This window comes from Hypomesus nipponensis, chromosome 4 (genome assembly GCF_054491055.1).
Source record: "Hypomesus nipponensis isolate SF chromosome 4, ASM5449105v1, whole genome shotgun sequence".
Lineage (NCBI taxonomy): Eukaryota > Metazoa > Chordata > Actinopteri > Osmeriformes > Osmeridae > Hypomesus > Hypomesus nipponensis.
In genome coordinates, this window is record NC_140364.1 from 4,462,759 (window position 1) to 4,482,077 (window position 19,319).

Here is a 19,319-nt window from a genome sequence, read left to right on the forward strand (position 1 = left end):
AACACATAAGCAACGAAGAGAACTCAGATTTGAACTCCGCTCGGATCACAATAATCCAACGTTAGCTTCTGTAGCTACCATCATTAGCCTAGCTATCAAACGTAAAAAGCTAGGACAAGTCTGGCTAGCAATCGCACTAACGTTATCTCCGTTTTCGACAGAAGCAGCGATCAAAGTAAGTATCGAGCTTTCTTGTTCCAAATTTGTGTGGAAGTGATGCATTTGTTTTAGATTGAGCTAACTTGCCATCACATTTGCGGTTTTGAGCCATTGATTTAACTAAGGCAAAGGCGTTGTGATATTCACACTTGCACAAATTAAGCGACATTTTCAATGAGTCACGTGATAGGTTTTGGCAGTATGCGATACATGGCGTCAAGAAGCAGAAGAAGACGACCAGAAATAGAACAGTTTCCTCGTCAATGCGAATTTCAGCACAGGCAGCGACGGCCAATGTCGGTGCATGACTAGCGACCCTTCCGTCACATTCACTTCCTAGCATACTATCATTGCTACTGTACGCATACCTTATTATTTAAGTAACTAAACTCAGCTACCTCCCATTTTATATTTGAAACCTGAAAAAGCTTTCTGGTGAAAAGTTGTGGGAGGGGGGATTTTTTTCTCATTAATAAACATTTACAGTGTGGGTTAGGCAAAATGCTCTGGGACACTGGCATGCCCGATTATACTAACAATGCTAGCTAGTTGAAATAAATGATAGCCTGGAAGATTTTAGAAAGAAAATATCTTTCAGGTGCAAATGCTAATGCAAACCATCTTAAATTGCTGAAGCATTCATGCGGAAAATGGGACGTGCATAGATGTATGCCCTCCATTTTGCCAGCCAAATCGATTCCCACACTAAATAGTCGTCGCAGAGCCATGGTATAATTCTGTAGCATATTGAGTTTGGGATTGTTTCAACCCCGGATTTGTGCCGGTCAGTCAAGTAATAACTCAAAATTCTGAAGAGCATTTGTGTGGACCTCGCTTTTGTGCAAGATGGTAATATCACTAAGTGGAAACAGGAAAGGGCTATCCTCAAGCTAGCCCTCAAAGTTTGAAGCATTGAATTGTATTCATTTAGCGTGTCATTGTATACTTAGCATTAACATTTCCTTCAGTAGAACTAAGAGCCCTAACCTGGATCATGAAAAACAACCCACATTGCTAATTGCCTTAATTAATGCCCCCATGTACATAGTGGTCCCTACAGAAATGTATTGTATAGTTGGGTGTGACAGAACTTTACCCCATAAAACATCTTAACCTTTTGGAATGTATTGTAATGCCAGGTGTAATCTAATGGCGCAACGTGAGTGAATGGATGAATTAGTGATACAGAAGCCTCACCCTCAGAACATTGGCTGTTGATCCTTGAAATCATTAATTGTTTTTATTGTATGGCTACTCCCCCTCCATTACGCCACCCTTCTGACCAATTACTGGTTTATTTCTCTTTCCAAAAGGTCTACCAGCGAAGTCAAAATGAGTGCGCCCTCCTCCCAAAAAGTTGTGCTGAAAAGCACCACCAAGGTGTCCCTGAATGAGCGGTGAGGAGCCATGCATCTGACAGAAGTAACCAGACCAGAGGCGAGGGCACAACCGTGGTTTTGACGGCTGTAGTGTGCTCTACAGAAGGCCACTGTGGACTAGAACAGACATGGATACCGCCCAAAGCCAATCTGTGTGCTGCTCCCTCAACATGTCTGCTGCATTTACCGACACAACAACCCAAGTCGATGAACCAATGTGGTCAAAGTACGGAAGGCTTGTTGACCTTAGGCTTCTTGTGTGAGCAGCGCACATTTTGAGTCGAGGAGAGTGGGTAACTATGATGCTTTGTAAGGCGACTGTCCCAAACTGGGACGCAGGCCACACATGCCTCAGCACTCCCATTGCATGTGCATATTGCGCTAGCTGGGCGCTACAGAGAAGAGATTCCTAACAGCGGTGGGCGGGCACAGCACTCGAGTGCCCCTTCTCTTCTGCCCTGTCTCACACTGCTCTCAGAAATGATTGTCTGGTCGGCCATTTGTCTACCTTCTCTCCTTCTGTCTTGCTTGCTTCCTTTTCCCTTCACTACTCTGAAGCGTCTCTGTGAGACGGGTACCCAGTCCTAGCCTGGACGTGACCACCCCCTCTCACCCCGCCCTACTTCCTTTTGTAACGTGGTAATACCACAAGGCGCGGTCCGGGCTGTAAGTGGCTGGGTGGCCAAACTACCCTTCCAGTCCATGGCCTCCTCCCCTGTTGGAAGCGGCCGGCAACATGAAGGTGGCAGGAGGCCTGTAAGTGGCAGTCACTTCTCATCCTCCTTCCCTTCAACCTTTTCTCCTGTTCTCTTCCTCGCCTCTAATGTCTTGTCTTGTTCTTTCCATATGTTCAATTCTGCACTTTAACTTTCCCTCTAAAATGTCTATAATGGCTACCACTTGGGCAGGCAAAATTGGCTATCTGACAATAATGAGTGCAAAGAGCAGTGTCCAGAAAGTGAGACAGGGCCAAATGACAAACGCCAATGCCTCCTGTGGCTTCGTCTTTGCTATGAGAACTGACTTGATTTGGACCCCCCGTATCTCTCTTCCGCCTTTCCCTCTCTCTTGCCCTGTGTCTGTTCCCTTTCCCCATCCCTCCCTTAAAAGCTTCACTAACATGCTGAAGAACAAGCAGCCGACGGCAGTCAACGTCCGAGCTACAATGCAGCAACAGCACATGGCCAGTGCCCGTAACCGCCGCCTCGCCCAGCAGATGGAGAACAGGCCTTCTGTACAGGCTGCTCTGCATCACAAACAGGTGAGAAAGGGAGCAAGCTGGCAGTTTATTTGGGCCGCAGTGAAACGGAAACTCGCGAGAGCGTGAACTCGATAATTGCCGGCCCAAGTCATGAACGTTACTGAAATGTGGTTAGAGGGAGGGGGAAAAAAATCACTAAAAGTTTGACCTCCTTGTTACCTACCGCTTGATATGACCCACTTACACACTTAAGCAGAGTTTGAAGCAGCGACTGGGGAAGAGCAATATCCAGGCCAGGCTTGGCCGGCCCATTGGGGCTCTTCTGCGGGGGGCGGCTGGAGGACGAGGGTTTGCTGCCGGAGGGATACGAGGGATGACCAGAGGAGGTCTACGAGGCCGTGGAAGAGGAGTACTTGGAAGGGGAGCATTTCCCCTCAGAGGTGAGCGTTGGTGTCGCTAAACCCTTTGTATTGATGTGGGGGGGGGGGGGGGGATGCATAATTAGCAAACGTCTTCAGTGGTGTGAGAGATGCTAACAACAGCCATGTGGGCAATAACATGGGTTCACTGTACATCCAGAAAATTCAAATATATTGTCATGATTAATTCACTGATACTGTGTTTTCCAGTAGGCTACAAACACTCCCATTACATGTATTTGGAAAGTACACAAGTTGTCTGTTCTCTGAAATTCTCTGAAAAGCGTCAACCTTTTACAACCCGAACACAGTGCTGTTATTGTCAGCTTGCTCCCGTTTCAGCTGTTATTCCAGGTGGAGCTGTCAGTCATTCTAGCACTCCACACAGGCTTAAAACTGCTCACAATACTGGTTCCACCCTTCATGAACCTCTTTCTATATGTATGGACCTACAGTGCATTAACACCTGTTAGGCTACAGAGTTTGTGGTGACAGCCATTGGCTTTAACGCCATCAGTGCCACAGGACATATTTGGTACACACTATTGGGTGTACAGAAATGTGACTCACTTTACTTGATGGGCACATTTCTAACTTGCAATTGTGTAGTTCAACTACTTTAATATAAACACTGTTGATATACCGTTAAATCAAAAGGTGTGGGGGACATATTTTCTGTTTTCAAAAAGTGTCGGACATGTCCCACCCATGTATAATGATGCTTCTGGTCCACAGGCATGGCTCAAATGCGTGGACGTGGGGGTCCTGGGCGGGTAGCTCTCCGTAGGGGGATGCGTCAGCGAGGAGGGGCCCCGGGCCGGGGTGCCATCGTGGGCCGCGGAGCTGGAAGAGGGCTGGGAGCCCGAGGTAATTGAAGTTGTGAACAGTCTGCAATGTATTGCTTAAGTCTTCGTATTGCATTTCTAGATTAAACTACATCAATGACATGTAGATCACAAGATGTCATCTTGTCATATCAGGTCGAGGTGGGCTGCGTGGGCGTGGGGCCTTTCCCGGGAGAGGTGGACGCAGCAGGGGCAGGGGAGGAGTCGGCCGTGGAGTTGTGACCCGCGAGCAGCTGGACAACCAGCTGGACGCCTACATGTCCAAGACGAAGGGTCACCTCGACGCCGAGCTGGACGCCTACATGGCCCAGGCTGATCCTGAAGGAATGGAGTGATGGAGTCTTCTGCAGACCTACACTGAAGAGACAAACTCACTGATCAATGATGAGACGGAAAGAATAGACGTAAGAATAGGGTGACACATAAATTACTCAGCAATGAAAAGTGTACAGACACCCATGCATTTTGAAATAGCCTTTGTACTATTCAGATGGACACACAGACGTCCTAAGAGCTAAGAAATCCGCTGTTTCCCGGAAGGTGAACAACATCATGCCATGAATGTCCGTGCAAGGTGCACTCACCTGCACAGTGTTCATCAGTCCCCTTTTTTTTATGTGCAAAGTGAAAATGACTCATTTGACAGGGACTCCCTGCTCTAGAAAGGCTTGTTAATGGACCAGAATAGAGAATCTTGTGATGCCATGTCAAAAGTGGTTAAAGAAGCTTTGCTTTTATTGGGGGTCATTTGTCATCCCCTGTATTTATTTATTTTGACGTTCTCTGTTTTGTTCAAATTGATTTTTCACCTGTTCTAACGGAAATTTGTATTGGTTTTTAAGTGTTTTTTTGATTATTGTTGAGTCGGTTTTGGGAGCAACTCCTGTTAAGTTACACAAATGCCAAATCTAGCGAAACCATGTATCTTGTCATTGTCGGTTGTTCTTCAATGGTTTTGTGGAGATTGTTTACGTCTCTGGAACTGTCCCAACTACCGTCTTTTTATGGATATACGACTTGTCTCTAATAGTAATTGCTACACAAAGGGTTAAATGGAAAAATAACATTGGGATGAGAATGCTTTTTACTGTTGTCCAATTGAGTTTGAAATTGAATTTTTTAAATGTAAAACATGTTTGTACATGTAATTGAATGACGACAACTTCTGTTCAAAGCTAGATGTACATATCACTAGTTATGTCCTGTCCTCAAGCTCCCATAGTGACAGAAAATAGAATAAACTTTATATTGTCATTTCTCTTAAATGTGCTAATTTCCTATTCATATTTTCCTCCATATTCATATTTAATGGGTACTGTATCCTACTGTTGAAGGGTTGTTGTCCTACCTGCTACAGTCTTACCTTTTTGTTGAGGTGGTTATTGGTGCAATATCATTTTGTCCTTAAATAGGCATCAAATTAACCATGAAAATGGATCTCTATGAAATTCTCATTGACATTATATACCCAATAGGTTAAACGGGGGTTGAACACAGTTTTATCATGTGGCAGCCCTAGGTTTTTAGAGGACATGCAACGAAAACATTTTGTATAAAGTATTTAGTTGTACATTTAAATTTAAATTGATCTATAATTTGTATCTTTCATTGCTTGATTGAAAGCGTCAGAGATTCTGGACGAGACGGGTTTGGGGGAGTTTTGTGAAGGATTTAATTTGGGTAGATTGACTGGCCACACTCCTGCACAGTAGGTGGCGGTGTACCTGTACATTGGATGCGATCCGCCAATCAAACCTAAAGAAGAAAAACAGGAAGTGTTAACCATTTTCTAAAGGCCCAGTTTAGCAGGCGGACCGGCGTTGGACGCTGATGATTTCTTCTTCAATTTCCTACCTTTAAACATCAAAACGTCTTACGCAATGAGGTAATTGTTGCCATTGTTTGTGTGTGCATATATATATATATGGGAAAAAAACAGGATTCTGCATTCACCTATGCTATTGTATTTTCTGGCCGGTTCGCTAAAATCTAAAATGGCTAGTAAACGTTACCTGTAGGTTGCGCTCTAGCATCAGTATAATTAGCCAGACATGCGTTGCTGACAGTTTCCAATCTAAGTTGACGGTGTCCACTTAAAATATTTCCACGGTGTATTGTACCATCTAGCGAGCATAACTGGTCGGCTAGCTACAGTACTACTACAGTTGCTAGTTATCCTATTACTTGGAAGAAAGGGAATGAATGAACTCACTCGGCAGTCTGCCATCGTCTAGTTAGAAGCGGGGCATGCCAATGTGCAAATGGAGTATAACAGCTTACTCAGACGTTACTACAGGACATAACATTAATACTTTAGCTCTATTATGGAAGCGGTTAAAAAAACAAGATTTCCCAAGATGCATTCTGGTGTGAATACTGTGACATTTATATTTTCAGAGGCGACCGGGGCAGGGGCCGTGGTGGCCGATTTGGCTCTCGCGGGGGACTTGTGCAAGGGTAAGCAGCTAATAATGCCCCCCCCCCCCCTCCCCACCATGCCTTGACTAACCAATACAGTATAAAACATTCAAACCTAGCAATGTGGTTGTGTTGGACATTTTTAAGATGGTGCATATGACAGTGTTATTTGGAGTTAATGTCATGTTGACTTACTCTTGGTTTTAGGTATCGACCCTTTGTCCCGCACATCCCCTTTGACTTCTATGTGGTGAGTTTAGTTAATTTCATTGTCTAACCTTTTTGCGTGTGTTCAGTTATCATAAAAGCAGGATTCCATCATGCTGTGTCTCATTTGGATTGTCGTGTGTGTGTGTGTGTGTGTGTGTGTGTGCTCTCTCATTGAGAAGATGATAAGTTGACACCACTTTGTGGTCTGAACTCCTTGTAGCCATGTATGTATAGTGTCATAATGGTTGTCTTGTTGTTTTCAGTGTGAGATGGCTTTCCCCAGAGTGAAGCCTGCAGTTGATGAGACTGCCTTCAGCGAATGTCTACTGAAGAGAAACCAGGACCTTAGCCCGACACCAGCAGAACAGGTAACAAACCCATTTGAACCACATAGAATTGCTTGCTATGTTCTGATCTAAAATATTGATTGTGTATATTTTCTCGATGAGTCATTTCTTCTCACTTTTATTCTTTTTTTATCTTGACAGTCTTCCATCCTATCCCTGGTCACCAAGATCAACAACGTTATTGACAATCTCATCGTCGCCCCTGGCAACTTTGAAGTGGTCAGTTTATATATGTCTTATCTTAGAAAACAGTACTACATCTGGACAGAATCTCTTACCCTCTCTTTTTCCATCTGACACTCATCCTAGCAAATAGAAGAGGTGCGTCAAGTTGGGTCGTATAAGAAGGGTACCATGACGACAGGACACAACGTGGCTGATCTGGTGGTCATTCTCAAGATCCTTCCCACATGTGAGTTACTTTTTCATTCTGTACAAAACAAAAGGATTGTGTCTTGTGTCTATGTTGAGTTCATCTTAACATAGACGATCCAGTTTACTATCAAATCTCCTCTCACTTCCTTGCTCTCTCCTGCAGTGGAGGCAGTTGCTGCCTTAGGGAACAAAGTGGTGGAAACCCTTCGCACACAGGACCCCGCTGAAGGTGACAGTGACGTAATTCATATATTACACATTTTGACAGAAAACCTAAGTACCAAGTACTTGAAACACCAAAGTAATACAAAAAATCAAGCCAACAAATCAGTAAATGGTTGATTTATTTGAAGTCCTATTGTTGGAAGTTGACAATGTTTCTTTTTCAGTCCTCTCCATGCTGACCAATGAGACAGGCTTTGAGATCAGCTCCGCTGATGCTACAGTGAAGATCCTCATCACAACTGTTCCCCCCAATCTGCGCAAATTAGACCCTGAACTACATTGTATGTATTGTCACACAGCCATCCAAACGCAATCACATCTATTCCTACATGTCTTCTTTTCTAGACTTTATATTTAACCTTCATTTGTCTTTGCTCTTTGGTGACGTGGTTGATTACGTTACTGTTGATCATCTGTCCATCATCGTATAAAGCCCGCCCTGACAATTTGATTGGTCCGAACAGCTCTTGTTCAGATATAGTTTTTCCCCAACCGAGCTACCCCAGACCAAACTTCCCGACCAAATTATTTTATGGGCGGGGCTAAGTTTGTCTGGCACCCAGGCTAGGATTGTAGTGTCTCAATAGGATATAAAGGATTTTTGCTGCATTAAACTATGACATTAATGTTTTTTGTAACTTTGTCTAATTTGTTAATATAAGTGATAGAGGTCCAGTGCTTGAATATAACAACAACAAACTATAAATTAGTTTTGAGAAGAATGTGAACTAATTAAAAAAGGATAATAATGTGCCCATGCAACCATGAGTATGTATTTTTACGTGATGATAAAAGTATTTGCATTGTCTTTTTTTACCTAGTGGATATTAAGGTCTTGCAGAGTGCTTTGGCTGCCATCCGCCATGCCCGCTGGTTTGAGGAGAATGCCTCCCAATCAACGTAAGATATGAGATACTTTATCCTTTTCATCTCTGGCTTCATTGATGGATTTTTTTTTGTTGAGTCAAACATTTATGATGTCATTGCCAAGTAATTTATAAAAAATAAGTGGTTTAGTGAACTGAACAGAATGTATATATTCCTAACCCTTTGTCTAAATACTACTGAATATTTCACTGTGTTCCCATAGTGTGAAAGTGCTGATTCGCTTGCTGAAGGATCTCAGGGTGCGTTTTCCTGGATTCGAACCTCTCACCCCTTGGATTTTGGACCTACTGGTATGGCTGATTAGAGAAACTAATGTGGTCGATATTCGATATATTGTTGAAGTTGTATGGATTTCTATCTTAACTCAATTGAAAAACACTTTAAACCAAATCTTCCTGGAAACTTTCAATGGAACCTTGGTGGTCTACATATTCTGCTTGGTATGATAATAGGCAATTGTCTGCTTGTGCAAATGTTTTTGTAAGCAGAATGTCAGATGAACCAGTTTAGGAAAGAATGAATTGTAAAAAGCGATTGCCTTTCTGTTCTCTCAGGGTCACTCAGCAGTAATGAACAACCCATCCAGACAACCTCTATCACTCAATGTGGCTTACAGGTGGGTCTCCTTAACCTGGATTCAACCCAGGACTGGGACTCCATAGTGTCTTCTTTATGGTAAAGGATAGTCTTTTGAGATCTCACCATGGAACCAATTTGTGTTTTGCAGACGGTGCCTACAGATGCTTGCTGCCGGGTTGTTCCTGCCAGGCTCCGTTGGTATAACAGATCCCTGTGAGAGTGGAAACTTCCGGGTGCACACTGTAATGACCCTTGAACAGCAGGTATAATGCCCGCCAAGACACTGGAAAGGATGTTTTCATGCCATATACTCCCATCAATTATGCAAATCTTGTGGGAGAGACTGTGATTTTTGACAAAGAGCAATACTTGGATTGAGTTATTTTCAGGTGTACCTCATTTAAGTGTGATGTTTTTGCAGGATATGGTGTGTTTTACAGCTCAGACATTGGTGAGGGTGCTTTCTCATGGAGGCTACAGGAAAATCCTGGGCCTGGAGGGAGATGCAAGTTGTAAGTTCATTTACATACACACGTCACGTCGTTGTAGGAAAACGTAAATATGTATGAAATTGAAAAATGCATCATACAGTGAGTAATAAGCTATCACGTTTGGTATTCAAATTTTTTCATGCGACCTCATGAAAACATATTTTCTGCGTGGTGCTTTTTGAATAGCCTGTGCAATGGTTTCCACCCAGTAGGTGAAGCAGGTTGGGGGAGTTTTGGAGGGAGGTGTTAAAAAAGCAAAACATCTTCCTAATGTTGAGTTGGAACACATTTTGCTCAGTTTATCTGGGCATGGACTCTAAAGCCTAGGCTCTGGCCCATGTTGACTCCAATGCTTTCCACAGTTATTAAGTTAGTTACTAATTTATCTCTTCACTGAATTGATTAATTATCTCAACCCACTGATGCTCAGTCGATTTGAGGTCTGGGTATTGGGCAGGCCACTGCAGTAAGCACGTTTTCACAAGTTTGTGAAACTATTCCTGCACAAACCGTGAAACAATTGCCATGTGACTTAGCACTACGACCAAAATTGGCAGACGTTGCTGTTTTGCTGACACAATGTACCCGGTAGACGCCAGTCGCAAGTCTTAAATGGCATCACTTCCTTTCTACCCAGATCTAGCCTCTGAGATGTCCACCTGGGATGGCGTGATTGTGACGCCATCAGAGAAGGCGTACGAGAAGCCCCCCGAGAGGAAGGAGGAGGACGATGAGGCGCTGGAGGAGGGAGGAGACGCAGAGGATGAGAGCATGGAGACCCAGGAGTGAAGAGGGAGCCCATGATCGTGCCCCACCAGGGAGCGTCCAGGTAGTTGTGCTTGTGCCTTCTGTACGTGGACTGGACTATACTATTGAGGGATGTCATGGTCCGTGACAGGGCAAACTCAAAATGCACTCGATTTATCCTCGATCGAAGATATTCAATTGACAATGTTGTGTGTAGAACTGTGAGAGAGTTATCTGTCAGCACTGGCCATATCGGATTAGAAAATTAGCTTCTATGTGACAGTATGTCACATAGAAAAAGAATAAAAGAATTATTGAGAACAAACAAATATTGAGTTGCTGGTTGAAATGTTGTCCACCAAGTAAGTCCTCATTTGATGATGCCTATTAAAGCAATGGAAATCAAATCCCTTTAGTCTATTTTGACCTAAACCGTAGTGAGTTGAATTGTAAAAACATTCCAGAATTAGGCCGGCTCACTTTTGCAACTTTGCCTGGGTTGTGGGGTGTGGTGGCCTGTTGAACTTCGCTTGAAGCAATCCTATTCATCTGAGCAATACACCTACAGCATTTTAACTTCACAAAGTAGTTGGATGACCAGTTTGCGCAATAAATAACTATTTGCGTAGTACTCGTAGCAGCCTTTTTGATCGTCGTTGCAAGCTGAGACTGAGGATACACTACTGACTTGGTGAGCAAGATCAATGGTTAGATCCCTTGGTGCAACACGGCCATATTTATAACCCTTTTTTTTTTTTACCGCAAACCACTCATCCGAACAACGTCATTCATGGCACTGCACACCCTTGGACAATTTTCTAAACATTTCTTGGAGTATTGTCCTTGAACAGTACACGAGCCAATTTTCTACTTCATATAGTTCTTGGCTCTCGAGATAATTGTGCCACAAAAACTTTTAACAGACATTTCTGACATTATAGTGAGATTAATACAGACCAACCTTTTGTTTTAACACTGATTCATCCAATATAATTTTCCAAACTTTTGACCTCGATCAATTAGTAAGTATTTCCAGACTCTCCTGCTGCTGCTTATCACCTGCACGCATTGGTAAACAACATTACACTCAGGTAGAAGGGGTTGTGAACTCTTAGATGACTGTCCCACTACTCAGAATTTTCCTAATTACAATGACCATAAGGCAGCTGACTATGTGCTATGTATTTATGTGTTTGAATGAGAAGGACATGGTATCCACTTTAATCCATTCACACTGTTAAATAACATTGTTTTTCCCTCCTTTCTATTTTTAGATGGTCCTGTGCCAGGTCTGGCCATAGTTGACCCCAAACATCTTTTTGGAAACATCTTAACTGACTATTTGTGCCCATTAAACATTTGTTGTTGGCATCAAAGCAGACCAACCTGTCCTTACCAGGATAAAGGTTCAGACAAGGACCATAACTAGTCAATGGACATCCAAAGGACACATTTAAAAATACATCTGGTGGGGTGGGTATCAATATCTCACTTTATTGTGTTGTATTTGTTTTGGATTTCACCCTGTAACAACTGAGATGCCGAAACAATTTTATTGTTATTTAGTTAGTTGATTGTTTTTTATATTTTCATACACAATACTGCAAATGGGATTGAGACATTTGAACCCAGTACAATAGGAAAACATAAAAGTTGCTTTTGAAAATGGTCTGTACCCCGAGTCCACACTGTTTGCTTTGAGCTCTATAAAACCCTCCTGTGGTGTGTTCAGGGGAGACTCCCCATTGGACGTTACCAGTGACACAAACGTGACCCTCAACTCTGCAAGTGGAAATGCCAACAGCACTCGCTACAATATGATACAGATTCAAAAGCATCACAAGTTTATTTTTGATTAATTCTAATGTCATTCATTCCATGGATCTGTTCTTCGTTTGGAGTCTTCTTGAATATCCCTCCAGTTGTTCAGGATATCATTGAGCAACTCCCCTTTTTATCTTTTGAGTTTCAGTACAAAATATCCCCCCCTCCCCCATCTTTAAGCCTTGTGTAATTGTCTTAAGTATTTTAGGTTGACTTGAATAAGTTTGGATTTCATATAGCACATGTCTGAAATAAAAATCTGATTGTCATTTCTTCACTTTGCTCCACAAATCTGATTGAAGTACTTTAGAATTAGTGGTGGTAGATATGGTTACACTCCCTCTAGAGAAATGCCGTTATGGCTTAAAACAGCTCCAATTTTAGTTTACCTTTATTTATAAACTGTCCTCAAATAAATTCCATTCCACAGGCATGTCTTTATGCCTTACAGATGCACATCATGGAGAATTAGGAAATACTTCCCAACCAGAAAATGGTTAGAATTATTTTTGTAAATTTGTAATACCCTGTCAACCGATACAGGCCTGTAGGGTGCACCAGAGTAAAGGATGCTACAGACCAGTCACTTTGTCTCCTTTCTTGAGCTGATCTTGGATCTGAAAATATTCGGTAGATAAAACATTTGTATTGCTTACACGTTACCAGCCGATTGATTTTAGAACAAGCAGTTTTCTTAAGAAGGTGGAAGCTGAATCTTAAGACTGTAATTCTTTTAATTGTGCTCCCACAAAGGTGCACTGTGTTAAATGAGTTAAGACTTAAACAATGCATGACCATGAAACATTTACATGAATCAAAGGGATGGTGGCGAGCAAAACGTCTGAGTTTCTTACATTTGCCTCAAAATTGCTAAACTGAGGAGACGCAGCAACCCAAGACAAATTATATGATTGTCTGAAATGAAAATAAACAATATATCATTAACTTGTGATGATAACATAAGTGTAAACTTTTGATTGTGCCATAATGGTGTGAATAATGGAAACGTGTTCATAATGATCACCATTACCAGTGTGTTGAAATTACAATTATTTTGAATTTTTAACAAATTCAAACATGAATTTGTTAAAAAATATATGTTGGTCAGCTCAACCAAGGGTAGAGTTTACATAATCGTATTCCTTGGAAGTTTGGAAATACTAAGAATTTCCGAAAACAAGGGTTCAAAGGCATAACTTAAATTTGACAGTGACTGTACAGGCTCATACCAGTAACCTTGACTTGGCACAATGCTGATTTTACGATGAAAGATGATAAAATGCCTTTAATGAAAACCAAATCCAACAATCATTTTATTTTCTGAAATTTTAATCGGCACTCATGTATTTTGACCACAGTCAATATAAATGCACGTGTTCTTTTCATGAAAGACTACAACAGCACTTGAAGCAACATAGTTTTATTGTTGAATAATTTTTTTCACTTTTGTAAAAGTATTGCAGTAAAAGACCTCAGGCTGAAAACGTAGGACATCACATTTGCTTTGATAACAATAAAAAGGCAAAAGTAAGTATACAGCAGTGACACCCACTTGAATATTCTGGTGAAATAAAGCTTAATATTGTCGTCCATGTTGGAAGCAGTCCTGTGGATATGGTTCATGAAAAAGGCAGAACATGACACTGTTTGGAAAACTCTTGTTTGGAGACACTCAAGATCCTCAAGCCTCTCATTGGAACATGGAACACAGGACAAAAAAAACAAGTAGATTTTGTAGTTAAGATAGCAGATGGAATGGACAACCTCACCGATGGATGAATAAAAGAAAACTGAACAATTTTCTTTTTATCTTCTAAGGAATCAGCCACAGTGATTATGAGAAATAAAAAGTATAGGTGCTTTTGAAATCACCTCTAGTGTAGCAACGGCAATGGGGTTTGACAGAGGTTCGTAAAATGTAAATATCACTCTTAAATTCTTGAAATGTAAATCCCTTTTGTATGGTTTCACTTTAAATAAATCTGGTTCACCAAAGGTTAGAGAATTTTTGTCTTATCAAAGTCTGCAGTAGGTAGGTAACAATAGGCTTCTCTTGTTGATAGGCTATATTTGCCTGTAAGTGTTCATTTTGTTTTCAAAACCATGGTACAGTTCTTGGCTTATTTTATGCAATTGGTCAAGCGTGGTTAATACAGGTTAAACAGTGCTGGCATTTACAGGTATATTTATTTTCTGGGAGTAACAGCAGCAGCTAAGTATCCTGTGTAGAGACTGCCCATAATATTAATATTCAATTCAACACAACAGATTTGCATTTATAGGAAAAATATAATGACTGTAACTGTAGCATTTTTGCAAATTCGCATTTCCTGTTTTTACAAAAAGACAATGCAACAATTTGGAGGCATTCACAAAAAAAGGTTGCCACCGTGTTAAATTTCCTTTTTAATATCATCTATACATTATATTACAGTATTAACAATGTTCTTTTGTGGTTTCTACCCATTGGGTAGGATATGTGCATAATATATTAAAGTTATATACAGCACCGTACAAATAAACAGAGTCAGACCACTGAAAAAAGCACCATTGGAAGTGAGGCACAACGAAGGTGGGGACTTTGAGTGCAAGTGGCTGTGAAAGCTGTCCTGGTCCTATGGCTGCTCATACATAACCATCAGGCACCGCATTTGCTCACATAATTGTAACATGCAAACCCTCTGACTTGAAAAACAAAAAAAAGAAAGGTTTCCTGTTAACTACAAGAGCAAAAAAGCAACCAAGCAATAAAGAAACATACAAAAGAACACAAACATCTAACTTCTAGTTTCTAAATAAGGTTTTTTTTTGAACGAATACCAGTGGAAAAGCTGACGTATTAACATTGACAGCAGCAGCAGAAGAAGCAGCAGCGCATAGCAGCAGCAATACAGAATAACAGAGCAACACAAACCTTGTGCTCAGTGACGAGAGAGCACAACCAATGAAAGATGTCTTAAGACCAGGGTTCTGTCCTATGGAATAATTTGAGCGACTAACATTTTCATTGACTGTGGAAGGGTTGAGGGGATATTTTAGCATCCAGAATCTGGCCTTGGGAATTCTTGAAAAATGTTTGCAGCGAGCACTGAATAAGTGGCTTTGCCTTACATGGAAACCAACCAAAAAATCCCCTCAAATTGTGTAACATCAAATAAATAAGAATAAATACTCTCCTTTCTGATAAAGTTTTTAAGTAGGACTATCTATAGGGAGCCCACAAATTAGTGGTTCTTACAAGTTTGGCTCCAAAACAATCACCAGGTCTCAAAAGCATTCAAAACAAATAATAACAAACTTCCTATCAGGATTAAACTTTGAATTTTATGTTGTAGTAAAATGTCTAGGCTAATTTAATTTGTTTTGAATATGAATGTCTGTAATTTAAATTAACACTCAATCCCTCAATCAGGTAATTTTCCTCAACATATGAGCGAGTCTCACAAGCAAAATGACCGTGATCATGAAGACCAGATAACTTTATCACACTTTTAGCCAAGCTGTAGGGCTGGCATAGTCTTTTTATCTGCCGTACACTGTAAATGTGCTGGAGCAACATAAAAAGACATTACATCGCTGTACAGTTCAGGGTCAGTACAATAGTATATACAATAGTAAGTTGATGATTCTATTGTCACAAATTAAGGGTCAAGGAAGAGGCGGTTCTCGACAGAAGGAGGAAGTTTTTTCAATCTTCATTGAAGTCACTACAAGATATTGGCTCTTTAATTGAAAGTTTATGGAAGTGCATTCAACTAAAGGGCTCTGTGGAACTTCCCTTCCCATCACTGCTCCTTCACTTGGATCCCAATAACAACAGTGAACTGACAGAAGTTTAAAGTGCTACTCAATAGGACTATGGGGATGGTAACACAATGAGTTAAAGGCGCCATTTCGATTTTCACTCTCGGAGACAATGAGGGGTTTAAGAGGATACAATGTATGTATATTAGTGGGGGAGTTGACCAAAATCAGAATATCAGATCCTAATCTTATTTCGGGGGTGCTATACCTTTAAACCAAATTAACCTATTTAAATATGGATCAGAGTTTGGTCTCTACTGATTTTTACAAAAACAAACAAATATACCCAGTCACACTAAGTGATAACTTAGGAGCTTTCAGACAAAACAAACTACGAGAAGCATTGTTTGTTTTTCAGAGATAAGTTAGTGCAACAGATTTTAAATAACTTGTTATTTATCCCCTGGATTAATGGTTTCATGAATCATGGCACTACTATTATTTGGATTGGACTGACTACAGAATCAATCTCAAATCCAGAAAAGAACAAAACGAACGAGTGAAAAAAGCCATAACTTTTATCCTATGACTGTGGTAAACAAAACTGTATGTCAACAATCATATTTTACACAAAAAGAAAGCATATAAAAACAAGTCATCAAGCTATAGTGTCCAAGCAAAGCTCACAGCTATAGCAAAAATACAAATACAAAAGATCAGTTGTAAGCTCGGCTCCTCGAGATTTGAGTTTGTTCAAATTGTGCACAATGGAGAGCGCAGAGAAGCAGGCCTCTCCCCCCTTTAGGTTGGTACGGTCCAACAACCCCTCCTCCCTCTCACACTGGTTTGTCCTGCCGACTGTCTTTACTCTTGCTGAAGCCCAAAGTTGTGCTTTCAATGCGGCTCTGGTGCACCGTCCTGGGGGTAGCGCTCCCACCGTTTCCACCCAGCTGCTGCCCATTATTGCTGTACTGGCTCTGAAACGCAGAGGATCCTGGGTAGTGTCCCATCACCTCACTGTAAGTGGGCGGGGGCCCCTCCATTCGGGAATTGGCGGCGCTGACGCCCGAGTTACAGCTGGGGGGCCTGGGCCCGCCGCCGTGGACATAAACGTCTATCAGGTCGCTGTCGAAGATGGTCCGGTTGGGCGGGGCTCTGACCGAGGCGCGGCTCAGCTCCAGCTGCTGCTCTGGGTCTCTCAGCTGCAGCGTGCAGGGGCCCTTATAAGGGGGCAGCTCCTCGCCATCCGACAGGCAGATGGTGGGGGGCAGGTCGATGTCCTGCTGCAGGTAGGGATAAGTGGGCTGGAAGCGGCAGAAACGGTCCCGCTGCATAAAGGAGGGCGGGTTGAACCTCTCCTGATGACCCCGTGGCCCATACATGACCTACATACACAACAGAGAGACAGACATGGTTCCGGTTAATATACTCCACGAGCGAGTCGGCACGTCGCGTGCATTTCAGAGGACTCTTTCACGACTTGGTCTGTTCTCAGTTCTGTGCTGGAGCGATCGACGTGGAAAATGGATGAATTGCCATGCCTGTCAAGGTCACGCAGCACAAGGTGACTGTAAGGATTCTACTTCTCAAGGAATAATTGAAAAGCATAATGAATGCATAATCCTAAGGCTCAATGTCCCACTCACCTCCGTTGTTCCTTGCTGTGTCACCAAGCTGTCTGTTGGCCACACACACCCGTCCTGATGGAGTGAAAGAATAGAGGGAAATAGAGAGGAGGCGGTGGGAGAGAAACAGTGTTAAAATTCCATTTGGCCACGTCTGGCTAAAAGTGCTGACTAACAGGAGAGCCCCTGCCGTGTGTGTGTGTGTGTGTGTAGTACACTGCTGCAGTATCTGTGTGTAGCTGAGTGTTTGTGTGTGTCTCAAGGCCAGACTAGGACAGACATAAAGCACCCAGCTGGGGGAAGCTCTACCCCCACTGTCTCCAACTACACTGCAGCCTTCTCTTCCCTCCGTCGTATTGGCTGACAGACATAAGCACAAGCCTGGGCATAGAAGCAAGTAGCTTTTATAGCAGATAATAGCACATCAAACTCTTGGACTCCTGGCCAATGATTAAAAAAATACTATAATTCCCACTAGTTTCATGCATGCTGATTTTTTTAAGTATGACATAACTAACCATGCCAAAATACACACAAAGATCCTCTGCTTTTCCGGTATCAATTTTTTCTCTCTCGTCTCAGCCGCCCCTCCACCCCCCTCCTCTCTCTGTTTCTCTGTCACTCTCCCTCCCCCTCTGCTCTGTGGCTGCTGTACCATGACTGGGCCCTGGGCTTATTAATAAAGATGAGTTTTCAAGCAAGCGAGAGTCAGTCTTTTCTCCTGTCCCTCTCCATGTCTACCTCTCTCTGCTTTTTAAAACAGGGTGAAAGGTGGAGGGGGTCAAAAGGTTCCGTCACACCCATAAAACAAGAATAGTATGTCATATAACAACAGTAGCTATTTTGTGTGACTCACCAATTGTGTGGCCTGGTCTCGTCTGCGTGCCTGGCTGTGTCTGGTAAGGAAGGCCAGGGCAGACAGTCTGTAGTGATTCAGCAAGCAGATGATCACGACTACCATCACCGTCATCACCACAATTATGATTATTATCTGAACAAACTCCAGTTCAGCTGTAAAAGAGAAAAGGGAAAAGAATGAGAGATTGAGATAAAACGTTCAGCATTTTCATCAACGCAAAACGGTAATTCTAACTTTTTTCCCCCCTTTCTTTCGTTTTCCATTTTTGAAGGAGTAAATATTCATTTGGATCTACAAAGTGAAAATCGGTTTGCTTCGTCAGTTTAGGCCACGACACCGTCTTCACCTCCAGGGTGCAGCAGAGAGGGACTTTAATCTGAGTCAGCCATCATTCAGTCAAAGATAGCCCAGCTTGGGATGCAGTAGCAATTACGTAATGGGGCCTTGTCTACTCAGAGGAGCCAACATGTTTTGGTGAGGATCTCATTTCCTTCAGTGGTCAGGCTAGACATATACTCATATTCCAGCTGACAAAATGGCAGGGTAGCCTGAAGTTCACCATACACATTAGAATAGTTGCTCATCAGCTATTTCACTTTTCTTGTCTGGATAAAGGTTTTTTTTGTTTGTCTGTCGGTGACGCCCACTGCCAGCATGCCAGAAAGGCAGACAGGGCACTGTGCCACATTAGGGGCAGTGGCACCAGATGGGCAGTGTCAAAGCTGGCTTTTTATTGGCCCCCGGAGACACTTGGCACTTGGGCCGTGCCAGGGTCATGGTATGCTTATGACTTTCTGGGTTTTATGCATAGACTGGTGGAGACGCATTCTCTCACACACTCACACAAACAGAAAGGTCCTTTGTATGTCATGGAGGGGCCATGGACAGGACAAAGCATTTCTGACATGTCTGGACACAGACTGGTCTCATATACACTGTAGTGCTGACCCAGACAGTACCGCTCGGTGTCAACACTGCATTAGT

General features: G+C 42.3%; 3 protein-coding genes across 10 annotated transcripts in view; 2 read left to right on the plus strand and 1 right to left on the minus strand.

Annotated features, from left to right (window-relative positions):
• Window positions 1-36: 36 nt before the first annotated feature.
• chtopa (chromatin target of PRMT1a) lies at window positions 37-5,268 on the plus strand. Of its 5 annotated transcripts, none has more exons than XM_084695811.1 (6): window positions 37-175; window positions 1,473-1,556; window positions 2,649-2,799; window positions 2,993-3,179; window positions 3,894-4,025; window positions 4,139-5,268. In XM_084695811.1, the coding sequence occupies exons 2-6, from the start codon at window positions 1,492-1,494 to the stop codon at window positions 4,336-4,338; spliced, it is 735 nt and encodes a 244-aa protein (XP_084551937.1). In that variant the 5' UTR covers window positions 37-175; window positions 1,473-1,491; the 3' UTR covers window positions 4,339-5,268. The 5 variants fall into 5 exon arrangements, with proteins under 5 accessions (XP_084551937.1, XP_084551938.1, XP_084551936.1 ...); XM_084695812.1 differs by having other exon boundaries at window positions 2,996-3,179; XM_084695810.1 differs by having other exon boundaries at window positions 111-175; window positions 1,473-1,764.
• Window positions 5,269-5,750: 482 nt separating this feature from the next.
• Window positions 5,751-12,384, plus strand: ilf2 (interleukin enhancer binding factor 2). Of its 2 annotated transcripts, none has more exons than XM_084695806.1 (15): window positions 5,751-5,888; window positions 6,401-6,460; window positions 6,629-6,671; window positions 6,895-6,999; window positions 7,120-7,197; window positions 7,288-7,390; window positions 7,517-7,582; window positions 7,743-7,859; window positions 8,400-8,478; window positions 8,669-8,756; window positions 9,021-9,082; window positions 9,194-9,308; window positions 9,467-9,557; window positions 10,174-10,368; window positions 11,558-12,384. In XM_084695806.1, exons 1-14 carry the CDS (start codon window positions 5,884-5,886, stop codon window positions 10,323-10,325), a joined length of 1,164 nt encoding a protein of 387 aa, XP_084551932.1. In that variant the 5' UTR covers window positions 5,751-5,883; the 3' UTR covers window positions 10,326-10,368; window positions 11,558-12,384. The 2 variants fall into 2 exon arrangements, with proteins under 2 accessions (XP_084551932.1, XP_084551931.1); XM_084695805.1 differs by having other exon boundaries at window positions 10,174-10,365.
• A 1,127-nt stretch (window positions 12,385-13,511) lies between these two features.
• ldlrad4a (low density lipoprotein receptor class A domain containing 4a) overlaps window positions 13,512-19,319 on the minus strand; it is a 45,762-nt gene continuing 39,954 nt past the window's right edge. For all 3 annotated transcript variants that reach the window (XM_084695821.1, XM_084695823.1, XM_084695824.1), the window contains 3 exons: window positions 18,333-18,487; window positions 17,498-17,551; window positions 13,512-17,236 (listed from right to left, as the gene is read on the minus strand). In XM_084695821.1, coding sequence (XP_084551947.1) covers window positions 16,688-17,236; window positions 17,498-17,551; window positions 18,333-18,487 — 758 coding nt within the window. In that variant the 3' untranslated portion in view covers window positions 13,512-16,687. The remainder of the gene's footprint in view (window positions 17,237-17,497; window positions 17,552-18,332; window positions 18,488-19,319) is intronic.